Genomic DNA, 15,376 nt, shown 5'->3' with positions numbered 1-15,376 from the left:
ATCTTAAGGGTAAATATCAATACACTGCAAAAAAAAAAAAAAAAAAAAAAAAAGATTCAACATTTGTTGACATGGTTTATTTGTCCATTATACCCTGCATTTAACATTTTACCAGTCATTTGGTTAGGTTGCAGGTTTATGTAGCTTCCTTTTTGCATCTTTTTGTGTTAAAAATCAAAGACTTTTATTTTGATGTGTAAAACAGTGATATTCTGCACCTTTATTTTGGTTTCTGGATCATAATGTGTTTACAGAGAGTTGACAGTGCCTCTCCTGCAGAGGAATGTGGTGTTGAGAGCGTCTCTCTCAGAAAAGCAGGCTGTAATAGACTAACTGACCCAGATTAACATGCTGTAATCTGCAGATTAACCTATCAGGATCTGTGACCACTCATGTTTATTTTGGCTGGAGTGGTTTTCATGATGCCACTTATGCCGTAAAATTATGCAGCCACTCCAGCTGCTGCTGTATACTGGGTAAAGATTCTGCATTTAATTTAACAATCAAAAAAAATCAATCCATAATACAATACAAATATTTTTGCAGCAATCCTGTAGTAACCACCATGAGAGTAATGGAACAGTCACAAAGTGTCTTGTAATGCAAAAACTTCTGAGTCAGAGGAGAAGACAGAGTTGACATTGTTTATTTATATGTGACAATACCCTTAAATAAAGTGAAAGCTTGGGCAACAATGACATGTTTGCAGGATTGTCCATCCAAGACTTCTATTAAGAGGTCGAGGAGCACTGACGCCAGTCAAGTCTGCAGAATCCTTCAGTCACAACAATGAATGAACAGTGCTCCTACGGGCAGATACACACTAGAAGATTTAGTTAAATTTAGTGCCAACTGAGTTGCTAAGACTGAAAGTATTTTCAATGTCTCAGTGTCGATGAGTTTTTCCCAATCTCAAATACCTTCCTGGAACTTTGGCACTAAATTAAAATACACGTTCAGGTGTGTATCCGACCCTACAGTCCCTCGTCGTTCCAAGCAGCTACAAGTCCGCGAGGCAAACAGTCCCAGTAACTTCCTCTGAGGCTCTACGTGGCCTCCTCTGCGCCGCTGTCCGGGCTCTGCTGCTTGACGTACTGCTGGAGCAGGGCTGACAGGTGAGCCGGGTGGCGCTGCAGCATGGAGGCAGTGTGGGAGGTGAGCATCGACAGCCCGCTCACCAGCTGACCCTGGACCACAGTCATTGACGGCATTTTGGAGTAGTTCACTGCCCCCTCTACACTCAGCAGCGTGTTCTCTATGCAGGCTCCTGCAGAGAGAGAGAGGAGTGTGCTGCAGTTAAATGTTAAATATGTGTTAATGATCACAGATGCTCTGAAAATATTACTTAAATAATACATTTGCATTCCAGGCAGTTGGATGGACACAGAAGACAAACATACCCAAGAGTGTCATCTGTGGGCTGGACCTCAGAGCCGTCAGCATCTCCTTCACCTTCGGCTCCTTACTGACAAACAGAACTGTTGGCCCGATCACCAGAGGAGCCATGTTGCAATAAATACTGTCTTTCAGGAACGACCGTGTCACCTGAAAACAAAGAAGATTAAAGATTATATTAAGAAAAATAAGATTACATGGGTTGAGCGTTGGGTGGCACGTTGCTCTCAGTCCTGCTCTCATCAGCGTTGATTGGTTATTTTACGAATACGCAGAAGAAGAAAAACCCAGGACTAACTTCATCTTGATGAAGACAGAGGGGGCTGCTTGCACTGAGAGCTCACTGACACAATCAACACAGTCACAAAAATACAAATGAAACAACGTTAGCATTACCTGGTTGGGAAAGAACTTGACCCTGATGCCATGTTTATGAAGTCTGTACTTGAGACTCATCATGTCTTCAAAGTTGCTGCCGTTGTTCTGGACCACAGCGATCATCTTATGCTCCTGGAACAAGGTCTTCAACTGCCTCTTCTTAAGTAACATCAAACCATTATCCTGATGAAGTAAAAGAAAAGAGTTTGTCTCACAGTGAGGTGCAACAGAAATGGATCTCAGGAAGGTTTGAGCACAACAAGGGTGATTTTGTCATTATCAGTCTCGTGTTTTTACTTTTTTTATACTACCTTATTATTATATTAACATTTTTCTACAAAACCATTTTTAAAGTTATCAATTTTAAATGCTATTTAAACACAAGCAGCTGCACAATGATTTTACTGATATAAAAAACATACCAAAGTTAGAAAAGTTAGGACTTTTAATTAGAGACACAGAGGATTACAAATTTGAGCAAGCATTCAATACTATTTACTATACAAGTCTGTTGTGCTGAGGTTGAATACCCTGCCCCCAGTGTGTATATCTGACAAAATGACGATACCACAGATGAGATTGAATAGAAATGATGAAATTAATTATTCCACACAGACTGAAGCAGCAGTACGTGGACACTCTTGTCCACATATTTTTGATAACAGTGCATCTATCCTGTGCTTAAAGAATGGGGGCTGTTGAAGCTGGAGATGGATGTTGATGATTTTTTTTTTAATAAGGTCTTCAATCAACAATTACATATGGGTGTAATGGTCTGCTGTCCACACCCTTCTGGCCACCTGTTGCTCTAGAAACCCCTCAGCTCTCTATCAGCGTTGTATGAATGGTTGTTACCTCCTGGACCTCTCTGGGCTTGGACGGGTAAGCGCCCGGAGGCACGACCCTTGTAGGAGGAATGTACTCGGTGACAGCCAGGAGCTTCTGTCTGAGGATGTGCACCGGTTTCCTGTGGCGAGTCACAGCCTTGGAGCCGTGCCGGACACTCTGAGTGAGGGGAAGCCATCCTGAAAGGCACAAAGTCTGGTAAACATCTGGGAGCTCACCTCTCCGCTAGCTACTGTGCTAACACCGGCTAACTGAGCAGCAGCGCTTCTGAACAGCAGTTTGCCCGAATCGACGCTAACGTTAGCTAGCTTTAGAAAACAGGAGGAACAGACTAACACAAAAAGACAAAATGCTACAGTTAGAAACGCAATATTGGCTCTACATTACCCTGTTTAGGTAGGAATTTTACACACAAGGTCGCCGCCATCTTTGACAGGAAAAACCTGAATCAGGAAGTGACGACGTCCAAACGCTGCGTTCACTGACATGTCGACAAAAAGAGAATCAGCCCAGAAAACAAGCCTAAGGAATAGTTACACCTGCTCATTCTTAGCTCAGACTGTATGGCGGATATAAAGTTTAATTTATGTCTTTTATTACCTTATAGAAAATATATATTTGGGCAACTTAAGCTTTATTTATTTTTAATTTAAATGTGTAATTTAAAGGTAACTTAACCGCATTCAGTCTAGTTAATTGCACTGGAGTGATGGGCAGTTGCTGCCAAGCTAGTATTAGCTCTACCTCTGCTCAGCCTGGCTATTTAGCGTTTATCAGGACTAGTTTCACTTTTTATCCCCATTGTGATTTAAGATTTAACTCAATGTCATGTATTTGTAAATGTATTTAAATGTCATGTGTAAGATGCTGGAGCGTCAGCTGATTTTTCTGTCACTAGAACCTGGAAAAAGTGAGCAAGTTAGCCTTAGCAAACTCACCAGCTGGCTTTTGAATTAAATTTTAGCTGTTATAAATGCCCAATATCTTTTTTATATCTTGCGTTTATTTCGTTTATTTTATTTTCATTTTATTTTAACAAAGAGATATAACTGTGGCTGGTGTTCACGGGTTTTCCCACTCTGTAGCTCGTAACAACAGGTATGCCGTGAACGCAGCATGGCTCATCGGTGTGTGGTTTTAATCATCGGTTTATCATCGCTTTTCAGATTATTTTGTGTTTAAATCATATCTGCTCTGCACACAACCTTATTCTTTATCTTTATCCAAAGCCCGGATGCGAACATGTGATTTTCAAACCGTGCAAACATGTTTATACTCAAACATACATGTTTAATAAGCTCCTATCATACATCCGTGGCGCAGTTACAAAACTCTCCGCACGTTTGCATAATGCTTTACGTAAGGTGGGACGCGGGGTTACGTCAGCGTCAGGTTGACAAGCATGAGGCGCATACTCAGTGCGAATTTATCCAGGTTTATCACTTTATTTGGGAGAAATCCTCCGCCTCTTGCTCCGCCGACAGCGGGTCAACAAAGCGCTTTCGCACCGCGTTTCTGCAGGAGAGCGACGGCTGGCAGCACAAGCATGGACCTGAGTGACATGAGGAAGAAATACAAAGGGGACGAGGAGGTGAGCAGTCATACTGAGGCGTATTTCCTTAAATCCACCGATGCAGTCTGTGTAACTGCAAGGTTATGATGACCTGCGCCTACAAGTCAGAGGTTTCATGTGCAAATCCTGCACTGTGCATCGGCCATGTATGTCCTCTGTTGGCTGGAGAATGTGCTTCAGCTGCAGAAAGCTGATATCTGTGCTTGTATGTTCTCCAGATGTCTGCTCTGTACAGCCACAGATATAGTTCTTTTACATATTTTAGTCATTTTTGAGTCTCTCTTCAAATGTCAGAGGCCATTTAGTAATCTCCTCTTTGCCAGTTTTCCATGGGGGTAGAAATATTCTGCCTTGTGGTTTGTGCCACTGGCATAAAATTAATTGCACATACAGAGGGAAGTATAGATTCAACTAAATATCTTGGTGCAAATGTCCTGCAGTGAGTCTAGAAAGTGAAACTGAGAAGAGGTTGGCCTCTACATTGGACAGTGATTGAAAGCATACCTCGAAATCTACTGTCAACCACTTACAAAAACATAAGGAACAGGCCTCACTGAAGATCTGTGGGTAGCTCTTACACATGCTGCAAGAAGAGTGGGTGGCTGTTCCTAAATCAATAATAAAAAGATTTTTAGCTGCTACAAAACAATCTTTTGCATGCAATTGTAAGATATTAAGTGAGTCATTCTGCTTGTTTATGTCATCATTAAAGCGTCCTGTTTCCACTGCATTCATATATGAGTGATTATTTTTGCTCACAGTGCTTTGAGGAGAGTCAGCTTGTGTCTCTGGATCCAATCAAGCAATTTGGAAACTGGTTTGATGAAGCCACGAAGTGCCCAGAAATCGGAGAGGCCAACGCTATGTGCATCGCCACTGCCACCAAGTAGGAAACACCACCACCTGAAATTAAAGATTTTTTTCTTTTACAATATTTTAAAATCTATTATTAATTTCATGTCTGTCTCCTCAGGGACGGATGCCCGTCTGCTCGTATGGTCCTCCTTAAAGGCTTCAGCAATGACGGTTTCCGCTTCTTTACAAACTATGAAAGCAGAAAGGGTTCAGAGCTGGTAACGTCTCACTTTTTCTCTCTGGCTTTTTGTAGAATTTGTTTTTGTTTTTTTTTAATTACTGATCTATATTTTGTCCACAGGAGAGCAATCCATATGCATGCCTGGTTTTCTACTGGGAACCTCTAAACAGACAGGTACAGCAACTTTCATGTTCAATTTCTGTCTGACTAATAATATTTAAGTGTTTGTTTTTTTTCCACAATGAATGTCGACTTAAATTTAATTTTTATATCCAGATTCGCATTGAAGGCAGAGTGGAGCGGATCCCCTACCAGACCTCCTGTGATTACTTCCACTCGCGACCAAAGAGCAGCCAGATCGGGGCTGTTGTGAGTCGACAGAGCACTCCTGTTCCCAACAGAGACGTAAGAGCCAAGACTGTGCTGTGTCATGTGAGCAGTGCATCAACGTTGAGGGCTCGATTTTCACCGTGTCCTTTCTCTTAGTATCTCAGGCAGAAAAACGCAGAACTGGAGGAGAAGTACAAGGACACAGACGTGCCTATGCCTGACTACTGGTAAGCATCACTTTTTGTTCTGAGCATGGACTCAAACTGTAAAATCTTAAAATGGTGGGAAAGGTGAGGCAGTTTTGGTACATTTCACTTGCAAGATTTCATAAATCTTAAAGCTATAGTTTTATTCTCCTGTCTTACAGAGGGTTAGATGAGAAGACTGTTCATTCATTTCTTGCTCTGGGCCAAGAATTAGTGCAGCACATAATCCTCCTTAAAACAGCAAATTGTGTTCAGTTCTTTCACAGTATAGAGACAGAAACAAGGGCAGAGAGACGGAGGCCTCACAGTTAAGGTCCCTTAACTGTGAATCAAACTGTGCAAGTTGAGGTGAGGCTTGTGCACATTAAACCAATGAAATATCCCCTGTTAATTAATAAGATCCACAGGTGCTAGTAGGCAGATTATGTTACATTTAGACAGAGCCAGTCTTCTGCTGACCTTCTGCTGGCTGCAACTTCATATTTGCTCTACAGACATGAGAGTTGAGGCGTCAAACTTCTCATCTAATTCTCATCGAGAGAGAAAATAAGCATAAAAAATGAAAATGTTAAAGTTTTTACAGAAAGTCTTGTTCATAATGTGCTTTGCTTTGCTAACAGGGGCGGCTACATCGTCAAGCCTTACTTGATCGAGTTCTGGCAGGGACAGACCAACAGACTTCACGACCGCATCGTCTTCACCAAACCGAAGGATGGAGAGTCTGAGCTGGGAGAGTTTCAGCACGCCGCGGAGGGAGGCTGGATGTTCCAGCGACTGTCCCCATGAGAGGTACCTCAACAGACTGTCATGTACAGGGAAGGATAGAAACCTCATCTAGAATATGACTTTATCATTGATTTAAAAAAAGAAAAACACCGTCTTTACCTCATTTGAAGTAACTGCTCATCTGTACAGTAGATACTGATGGAAACCATTTGATGTTGATTAGATAGATGCTGCTGCGTAGGATTTATCAACAAGCCAAATGTCACCGTGTCGTCTTTGAACCTTAACCATGAGACGTTCTTGATGTTAGGTCACATTTTCATTGGATAAGAGAGGTGACGCAACCTGACTGTACCGTGCACCTTTACGTTTACTGTGCATTATGAAATGAAAATGTGCTGAACTGACACAGCAGAGCAAACTCCGTGTGGTTCTGTTAAATAATGATTGACTGTGATGTTGGTTATTCAGCAGTGTTGTTGTCGACCTTTAGGACCAGGAAACTGTCTTATTTTTCTAAAAGCACAATGCGAACCACTGACCGACAGTTTCTTCATCAGTGTTTTTCTCTGTTAACTGTTGGTCCATTTTCAATGTTGAAATAACTGGCAACACTTTATTTTACAGGTTTGTAATTTCCTAATAATCTTCAACAAAGACTAGCAGGAAAACAGAGAGTTCATAAACAGTTTCCTTAAAAGAATTGATCCATTTAAACCAAATACAAACTGTTTTCATTCTTGCAAACTGTATTTTACATTTTCATTAAATTGCAAACTCACATTTTTGCATGTTCAGCTGACCTGCTGAGCACTTACTGAAGATTATCTAAGTTATATTAGCAATTAATTGGAAAAACAATAATTTGTGCCAAATGTTATTGTGATTTCCAGGAACCTTGCCATAAATATAATTTAATTTCTAGGAAATTAAAGGAGAAAATGCAAACCCTAAAGTGTTTCCAGATAATTCACGTAGCCCTCGCAGTCGACTTAAATGAACTTTGAACTGATTGTAACCGTCTTTGACAGTTGATCCAATTGCCTTTTAATAATGAGATTAAAAGAGCTGATGATGTTTTTGTGCCAATTATCGTGTGTACGTCTTGTACTACCTGAGAATGAGATTGTTTTTATGTTTATTGTTTACTGATGAAGAAAATGTGCTTGTTTTTTGTTTTCTTGACTTGAATTAACTCTGGAATAAAGTTGAATTTGTAACTCAGGACTAAGTGCATTTTGTGGCCAGCAGATGGCACGACACCTGCAAACATCAAATATCAACAAAACAGAGGCTCAAAAGAGGGAATATTCTCATGCATTAACAGCTGGAGGGAGGCTTTTTGTCTTTACAAATAACTAGAGTGCGGTTAGTTTGTGCATTGACATAAGGATTGTCATATTATAAAGTGCAGAAGCACGCCATCAGGGATCAAATGTCAGTGTCCTCTTACAGTCACCATGCCAGCGAAACCAGCCAACACAGGCTCAGGTGAAATAACAAACTTGTCTCCGTGGCCTGAAAGAACAGCGTCACTAAGATTAACACTCCAAGTCACTGAAATCATTGATCTAGATGTTTAAACAACTGTGAGATAACCGACTGAGAGCGCCTGCCTGCAGACTCCTGCACAAATACACAGCACTCTGTCCTATTAATACATCTTCATACATTTATTAAAAACAAAATACAATCTTATTTCTTAAAGATTCCATAAAAGATCATATGAACAGTTTTTTTTATTTTTATTTATCATATCTGCAAAGTATCAACAATGTCTCACACAGTCATTAAAATCAAGTCTCTATTTGCTTTGGTCATAAAAACATAGTAAAAATTTACTGTGCTTTGTCTGTGCACACAGACATATCTTCACTTGTGTATTGATTGAATAAGACATTTAAAAAAGGAAGTTAAATTCCAAAACTCTACATCTATAATAATAAAAATAAAAACTTTAATTACAATAATGTTGCTTTTCAATCATTAGGATGAGGCTGCATGATGTTGACGTTTCCTTCATGTCAGTGATCGTATTTAAAGATGCATAACAACAATGTGAACACAATAAAGTTTGTGAGGGTAAAACCTTTGACAAATCCTGCACTTTGTTTAGCCTCCCCTCTGTTCTGTGAACGCCTAATGGACGTCTGCTGATACCAGCTGTTTGTTTAGGTGTGAGTCCATTGGTTACAGTATCTGCCTGGGTGTGGTGCAGTAGTGCATCATGGTTGTGTTTGTATGGATGTGTATTTTAATCTTGGTCGAAGCTTTCATGAGTGTGACACTGGTATATGACACATTTGTGATCAGGTATGTGCATTTTTGGGAGCGTGTTGCACTATTTGTCAGTCTTCTTTTTATGGTTCTCGTCACTGAGGTTGTGCTCTGCAAACAGATCTGGGTTCTCGGCCAGCGAGGCACGGACCTTCTTCTTCTCCTTGAAGCGACCGGAGTGGGAGACCTTGACGTGGCGGCCCTTGGTGGCAGATTTATCCACAATCTTCTCCAGCCTGGCATTGAACTGGCTGTCCATATGGTCCGGAGGGGGGTTACTGCTTGAGTGCTCCTTGTTTCCAGTGTTGCTGCCATATTCAGCCGGGATCTCGTACAGAACCTTTGCTTCAGATTTCTTCTTGCGGGAGAAGGTCAGTTTCCACCAACTGGGGTCAGCCATGGCACCGACTCTGGAGACTGGAGGACTGACCTGACAGAGCATAGACATACTGTTATAGTAACAATAGTTATATCTGCAACTTAACACTCCAGTTAAATAAAAGATACATTAAACGCAAGTACATCAGTTGTTTGAGAAGGTTGCATCTTTATTGTGCTATTACATTTCAGGTACTGCGTCCTAGAAATACAGGTCTGTAGCCACAACTTAGGCTGATGTTGATATTTTTCAAGACTAAATATCTTTCAGTTTGAATGTTTTAGGCCAAAAATATTAATTTTACATTTATTTATTCAACTAAATACATGAAAAAGCTACCTGATAATTAGAATTTTCCTAGGGAGTAATAAAGTATTTTCTTCTTATTATTTATTTAACATCTATGAAAGAGATTTGGTGTCTCCCCACCAGAACTATCCTGTCAGAGTGGAGGCTTTGAAACAGCATTTAGAGCAACATGCAATGATATGAAACATATAGGAAATATAATAAGTGGACGACCATAGAAATATCAATGAGGCATTTTTAAACTTTATTAAATACTGTACATTTTACAAAACTGTGTACAGTGTAGCCAGGGGGTGCAGGCTAGCACAAGACCACAATCACTACTTCATTTTAATGTACAGTGAAATGGTTTTTCTGTATTTTTATTTTGTTTTCTTGATGTGTAAAGTAACTAGAAACTGCTGTCAAATAAATATAGTGGTAAAAAGTACAATATTCCCCTCTGAAGTATAAAATAGCATCAAATAACTACAAATACCTGAACACTGTACTTTAATATAAAATACCTATTAAAACACTCACACCACCACACTATATGTATATAATATAAATATATAGGTTACATACATTTGCTGGTAATAACTTGAAATGACTGTATACATGTAAAATAAAATATGTATTATTATTATATTATTATTATATTTCTTACACTCTATTTTGAAATTAGTTGATGGTGGACAATTGTGCTGTTAATGTGACATGGTCCTGTACCTGCTGATCAGCAGGTTGCCCTCATTTAAAAGGACAATAGAGACTGTGTGTACGCTGCTGTACGGGGCAGACCCATCTGCAGAAGGCAGACAGTCACTGAGGATGGCGTCTTTTCATCCGTGGCACATCTCCATGATTAGGAGGTGTAACCTAACGGGGGAGGACACCTGACACTCTGCTCTCAGCTGATAAATTAATGAGCATCTGAACAGTATCCTCTGTCCCTCCAATGTGATCTGATATGAAGTCAGAGAAGAAAAAAAGGCGAGCTGTCGTCTTAATGCTGCTCCGGCAGCTCAGAAACTTGTTATATAACAGTAAAGTGAAGAAGACTCTGCTGCCAGAATCACTGCGGATGATCAGTTTATATGTTTACAGATACATAGAGAGCCGTATGTTATGATCCTCAGTCTCATAGCAACCGTACGGCTAAAATAACTTCCTCGTGAAATTATTATTGACTCAGTCTTTGATGATAACAGTTTGTGTGTCACATGGGTCATAACATAAATCCACCTGGCAGCACTCAGTCCATGGAGAACTTGGGCTTTGATGCTGTTAATTGTGTCTTGTAATTTGTTTCGTTTCTGTCTTTTCTTTAAGTGCATGTTGTTGACAGGTGCTGACATTAACCTGCCTGGTCTCACCTTGAGTTAAAGGCAGCTCTGTTTTCTGGCTTTTATCAGAGCTTTCAACCACCTCTTACCATCGTCATCAGCCTGAAGAAGCTTTTAAGTGAGACTGAAAGATTCATCGATTATCAAGACAGAGGCTGAGTAATTTTCAGTCAATCAACTAATTGATGAATCGACACTGTTGGACTGTGAAAACAACAATGGAAATAACTCCAGGACTTTATTGTTCTGTGCCTGACAAAGTCTAATATGTTGCTTTTTAGTAAAACTATTAGAATTACAATTTGAATGTCATCTGTTTTCATCAATCCTGCAAATGTACATAGAATTTCTTTATTGTTAAAAGGTGCAGAACAAATAAACCTGCCTTCCTTTGTCTTGAATTAAACTGATAAAAGGAGTTTTCAGCTCATCTTCTACTTACTAGCTTTTTCCTGCTTTGGAGTTCGCTCAAAAGCTCTGGAAAAAGCTAATAAGTGGACCTTTAATTTTTTTTTTTTTTTTTTCCAAACTACTTTTCCCAGCATCCTTTTGGCCTTCTGGTTAAGTGCATTTTGATAACTGATAAATCATTTCAGTCTTTTTTTTCAAGTAAAAAATACCTAAATATTTGACAGGTGAGAATTGTCTTCTTCTCTTGGTTCATAAATTGAATATTTTGAGGGTTTGAACTGTTGGTTTGGACAAAATATTCACTGAGACCACCTCACGCTTTAGGATATTATGAATTTGACCAGATTGACCACATAAATCTATAAAAGAATTAATCACCGGTCGCAGCCCCAGCACACAACCACGTTATCACACCATCACTAGTTTGACTAAGTCTGTGTGAGTCACGTCCCACCTTCTCTCTCTTTCCCTCTCCCTGTGTTTCCTGTGTGGATGTCCTCTCTCGATTGTCTAACAAAGGCACAAAAAAAAAGTCTTATGAATAAAAGTCTTATAATTTCACACTTCTTTAAAAGTTTGTTTCCTTGAAAGCCCAAAACTGAAATTCAAAATGTCAACACATTTAAGTTTATCAGTAAAATTTTGAGGTTTAGTATCTAAGTTTATTTATTTAAGTAAGTACTGAGGTACTTTACCTGAGTGTTTCCATATAATGCTTCTTTATACAAGAAATATTGTGCTTGCTACTCAGTTAAATTTAGCATTAGCATTAGCTTTAGCATTTGGATAACTGTGACGAATAAATCAGAGTTTATGAGTTTCTAAAATGCTCTGATTCCAGCTTTATGAGGGCTGGCAGGAAGCAACGAACTGCACAAATCCTGCTTTGGTGTGGTCATTTTATCATGAAGCACCTATGCAAATAAAGAGTCCATGCCCTTTGCAGAAACACTCATCTTACTCTTATCTGGACCATGTGATGTTCGGCACCTGGCACGAACAAACAGTGCAAAGGTTCAAGACAGACACAGAGGAAACAATTTACTTTTTGATTTATTTATTTTTTACTGCATATTTTGATTGAATATTGTGATTGGGTTCGAATAGTAACTTTAAAACTGTAATGACAGAACATTTAGAGGAGCAGCTGTTACATAAGAGCTCTTGTGCTTTAGACTTCTGGCCTAGTGATGCACAGTTGTGTTTATTTCTGACCTAGTTGTGTACACACACTCAGGTACCAGATACCGCCGCTGACCAAGAAGAGCTTTTATGAGTCCCCCAGTGGCTGCAACATCCGACTCACAGCACAGTCTCTACTTCTGTTTCCCAGCCTCTTTAATTATTTTTTAGATTCAATCCCTAAATCTAAAGTCAATTCTCTCTTTTTTTGGCTGAATTCACCAAACTGGATGTGTTTTGTCTTTAACAAAACGCAGGCTGCTCCATAACAAACAGTTTACACAGCATTTGCATAGTATTGTTGACTTTCCATCAAGCAGTTTCTGCAGAACACAGTAACTGAGAGGACCTGGGCAGCACTTTCACACCGTGTTAAGTAAGAGAACACATCAGCACAATATGAACACATATTTCTTTTAGTCTCTCATGTTTGACTTAGATGTGACCTTTGAGACAAAAAGCCCTGTTGACACAAAGGAGGCCCTCCATAGTTCTCTTTAATAAGTTACCATGTATTTTGTTATGTGTGGGTGAGCCGCTCCGCAAAGCCTCAGAGATCAGAGCAGGAAGGGAACACTGTGGCCACGTTCGGAAATCACTAACCAGCTGCAAAGTCTTTTCAATAGCACAATGTTTGAGCTGGAGGGAGAGAGAGGGAGAGAGCGAGAGGAGGCTCCAAGGGCACAGATGACTGTGCTGCCCTCATAATTGAGCTAAAGGTTCATGAGATTCTCAGGTTTCATCCTTTGTGCCAGCTTCACTGTTGACCCCTGACAGCAAAGTTGAATGAGTTGATGAAGAAGCCTTGGATGTTCTTTGTCTGATGTTTGTAAAAAAAAAAAAAAAATTTTTGCATCAATTTGCATCTATCTAAGAGTGTGTGATTTGTTTTCCTTGATTGTTATGTGAGTATTTTTTCATTTTGTAGACACGTCAGAGAAAGCTGATTCTTCAGTGAAACTTTGTGTCTAAGGCTGCAAAGTCCAAAAATGCCATAAAATTCATGACTATATCACTTTCACGACTTAATTAAGGAAGGTATGTTATTCTCACTCATTCAGTCACCAGCTCAAACAGGGTTCAGACAAGCAACGACATCAGCAGCAGCATGTCAATCATGTTATCACATATCTGCAGCATACACTGGAGCACACTGTTTGCTCATATGATTCAGTTTTCTTGTGTTTTAGTTTCTATTTTCTCATATTTCTTAATATCAAACACCTTAATGTTATATTTAATTTCAACCACATTGGGTAAAATGTAATAAGACCAGTGAAAAAGGCCCATCACAATATCTGAGAGCACCTGTTAATGTCATTAAATGTCTTGTTATATCCAATCAGCAGCTCAAAACCCAAAGACATCCAGTTTATTATCATGTATGACAAGGAAAAGTGTGAAATCCTCATATTTTAGAAGCTGGAACCATCAAATGTTTTGGTATTTTTGCTTAAAAAATGGCCTAAATGATAAATCATTAGCCAAAATAGTTTCATTTTCTTTAAATCGACTTATCAGTCAATCAGCTATTGTTGCAGTTCTACCATCATGCTGCTGTGCAGGGACAATGATAAGAAATAAGTCGTGGACTTTATCGCTCTAGGTCTGACAGTCTGATATGTCTCATTTTATAAATATACTTTATTAGAATGATAATAAACCAAACTAATACTTTCAACCAAATTACTGGATCTATTCTGAGACCAATGTGCACTTGCCAAACATATAAAACTCTCAAAGAACAGTTTATACAGGGGTTTATAAGAGACGTAAAATAGCTTTTAGGTGCATGGATGTCTTTTCTTACCTTGTTGACGATGACCTGGTTGAAGGAGACTCTCTCAGATGTGAGACTGCACCGCCATGCCTACGAAATCTTTAACTCCTCTCTGTGTCTTTTTGTTTTGTTTTTATTCTTCTTCTCCTCCTCAGGTGATCATGCACAGGTGCAGCATCTCTTCCTCTCTGCCTCTCCCTCTCTGACCTTGTCCCTCTGTACTCCACTCCTGCACACACCCTCCTCAAACACACACACACACCTAAAGCCCGCCCAGCTGAGTGCATGAGTGAGTAAATGACTGTTGAAACCATGTGATTTAGTGAGACCTTCCTTCAGGCCAGATTACCGACAACAGGGTTAATGTGAACTTGAGAGGTGAGCAGCTTTCCAAACTGCAAATAAATTTCTTTTATCGGTGTCACGTTGAAACCAAGTCTTCTTTTAATGTGGAATTTGGATGTAGAATCAAGTTGTCTTTGTATTTAGGTTTCCTGTTCCACAAGTCTTTGTAATCTCTTAGGCTGGACATAAAGAGTCAGAGAGAGACAGCTGTAGACTCTAAAGATCATCTGAATGAGGGGAGTGTCCCTGATGTTTTGCATGGGTTGTGTAAAATTACAGACAGCGAATGGACACTTACTTTGCAAGTATGGTCACCATTCAAATGACTTGAAATTGGGCCACTTGAGAAGCACTGCTGCTGCCGTCCAGCTCAGAGTTAACAAGACACCAATGTTACATCATTCCTCGTAGTTAAAGAGATGCTCAGATACTTTACTAAAGTAAAGGTAGAAATAAGTACCTTCAATCAAATACTGTGCTAAAGTACACATTTAGGGCACTTGTTCTTGAGTATTTTTATTCCATGATACTTTATAAGAGGGAAATGTAGTTTTTTCTGCACAACATTTATTTGACAATTATAGTCACTAAATACTTTAACAAATTAAAATTTTTACATACAAAACAGTTTATAAAATAAAATGCATTGTTATAGATTAAACTACTCAAAAGTAGGCTCTAAAAAATGAGCAGAAATGATCAGTTGACTAATTGATTCAAATTAACCCTATTTTAATGAGTGGTTATTTGTTTACATATTTCTTTTTAATTTTAATGCCAAACTTTTTATGGTTCCAGCTTCTTAAAAGTTCTGCTTTTGCTTGTATAAAAATCGAGGCACAGAGCAATAAATGGCAACGTTATGAATAAAGAAA

General features: G+C 39.3%; 4 protein-coding genes across 4 annotated transcripts in view; 2 read left to right on the top strand and 2 right to left on the bottom strand.

The window, feature by feature from the left end:
- cdk5rap3 (CDK5 regulatory subunit associated protein 3) overlaps positions 1-15,376 on the top strand; it is a 288,850-nt gene that overhangs the window by 266,890 nt on the left and 6,584 nt on the right. The gene's annotated exons all lie outside the window — the stretch shown is intronic.
- mrpl10 (mitochondrial ribosomal protein L10) lies at positions 631-3,120 on the bottom strand. The gene is made up of 5 exons (XM_071461808.1): positions 3,007-3,120; positions 2,629-2,798; positions 1,792-1,956; positions 1,401-1,545; positions 631-1,267 (listed from the first exon to the last, which is right to left on the bottom strand). The coding sequence occupies exons 1-5, from the start codon at positions 3,044-3,046 to the stop codon at positions 1,047-1,049; spliced, it is 741 nt and encodes a 246-aa protein (XP_071317909.1). The 5' UTR covers positions 3,047-3,120; the 3' UTR covers positions 631-1,046.
- Positions 4,001-7,715, top strand: pnpo (pyridoxamine 5'-phosphate oxidase). The gene is made up of 7 exons (XM_071461807.1): positions 4,001-4,210; positions 4,954-5,078; positions 5,166-5,265; positions 5,349-5,402; positions 5,505-5,633; positions 5,715-5,785; positions 6,385-7,715. The coding sequence occupies exons 1-7, from the start codon at positions 4,022-4,024 to the stop codon at positions 6,548-6,550; spliced, it is 834 nt and encodes a 277-aa protein (XP_071317908.1). The 5' UTR covers positions 4,001-4,021; the 3' UTR covers positions 6,551-7,715.
- prr15lb (proline rich 15 like b) lies at positions 8,219-14,374 on the bottom strand. The gene is made up of 2 exons (XM_071461809.1): positions 14,187-14,374; positions 8,219-9,197 (listed from the first exon to the last, which is right to left on the bottom strand). Exon 2 carries the CDS (start codon positions 9,165-9,167, stop codon positions 8,832-8,834), a length of 336 nt encoding a protein of 111 aa, XP_071317910.1. The 5' UTR covers positions 9,168-9,197; positions 14,187-14,374; the 3' UTR covers positions 8,219-8,831.

Source organism: Trachinotus anak, unplaced genomic scaffold, assembly GCF_046630095.1.
Source record: "Trachinotus anak isolate AG129_WGS33_773 ecotype Australia unplaced genomic scaffold, CSIRO_AGI_Tana_v1 ptg000025l, whole genome shotgun sequence".
NCBI classification, from domain to species: Eukaryota; Metazoa; Chordata; class Actinopteri; order Carangiformes; family Carangidae; genus Trachinotus; species Trachinotus anak.
Note: the sequence above shows the minus strand (reverse complement) of the source record. Positions and strands in the feature narration are given on the sequence as shown.

Excerpts from the sequence above, each read along its gene's own strand:
- mrpl10 (XM_071461808.1), bottom strand. The coding sequence starts at position 3,046 with ATGGCGGCGACCTTGTGTGTAAAATTCCTACCTAAACAGG. Across the intron at positions 2,799-3,006 it reads AAAATTCCTACCTAAACAGG|GATGGCTTCCCCTCACTCAG; the intron begins GTAATGTAGAGC and ends TGTGCCTTTCAG. Across the intron at positions 1,268-1,400 it reads CCCACAGATGACACTCTTGG|GAGCCTGCATAGAGAACACG; the intron begins GTATGTTTGTCT and ends CTCTCTCTGCAG.
- pnpo (XM_071461807.1), top strand. The coding sequence starts at position 4,022 with ATGAGGCGCATACTCAGTGCGAATTTATCCAGGTTTATCACTTTATTT. Across the intron at positions 5,079-5,165 it reads TGCATCGCCACTGCCACCAA|GGACGGATGCCCGTCTGCTC; the intron begins GTAGGAAACACC and ends CTGTCTCCTCAG. Across the intron at positions 5,403-5,504 it reads GGGAACCTCTAAACAGACAG|ATTCGCATTGAAGGCAGAGT; the intron begins GTACAGCAACTT and ends TTTTATATCCAG.
- prr15lb (XM_071461809.1), bottom strand. The coding sequence starts at position 9,167 with ATGGCTGACCCCAGTTGGTGGAAACTGACCTTCTCCCGCAAGAAGAAA.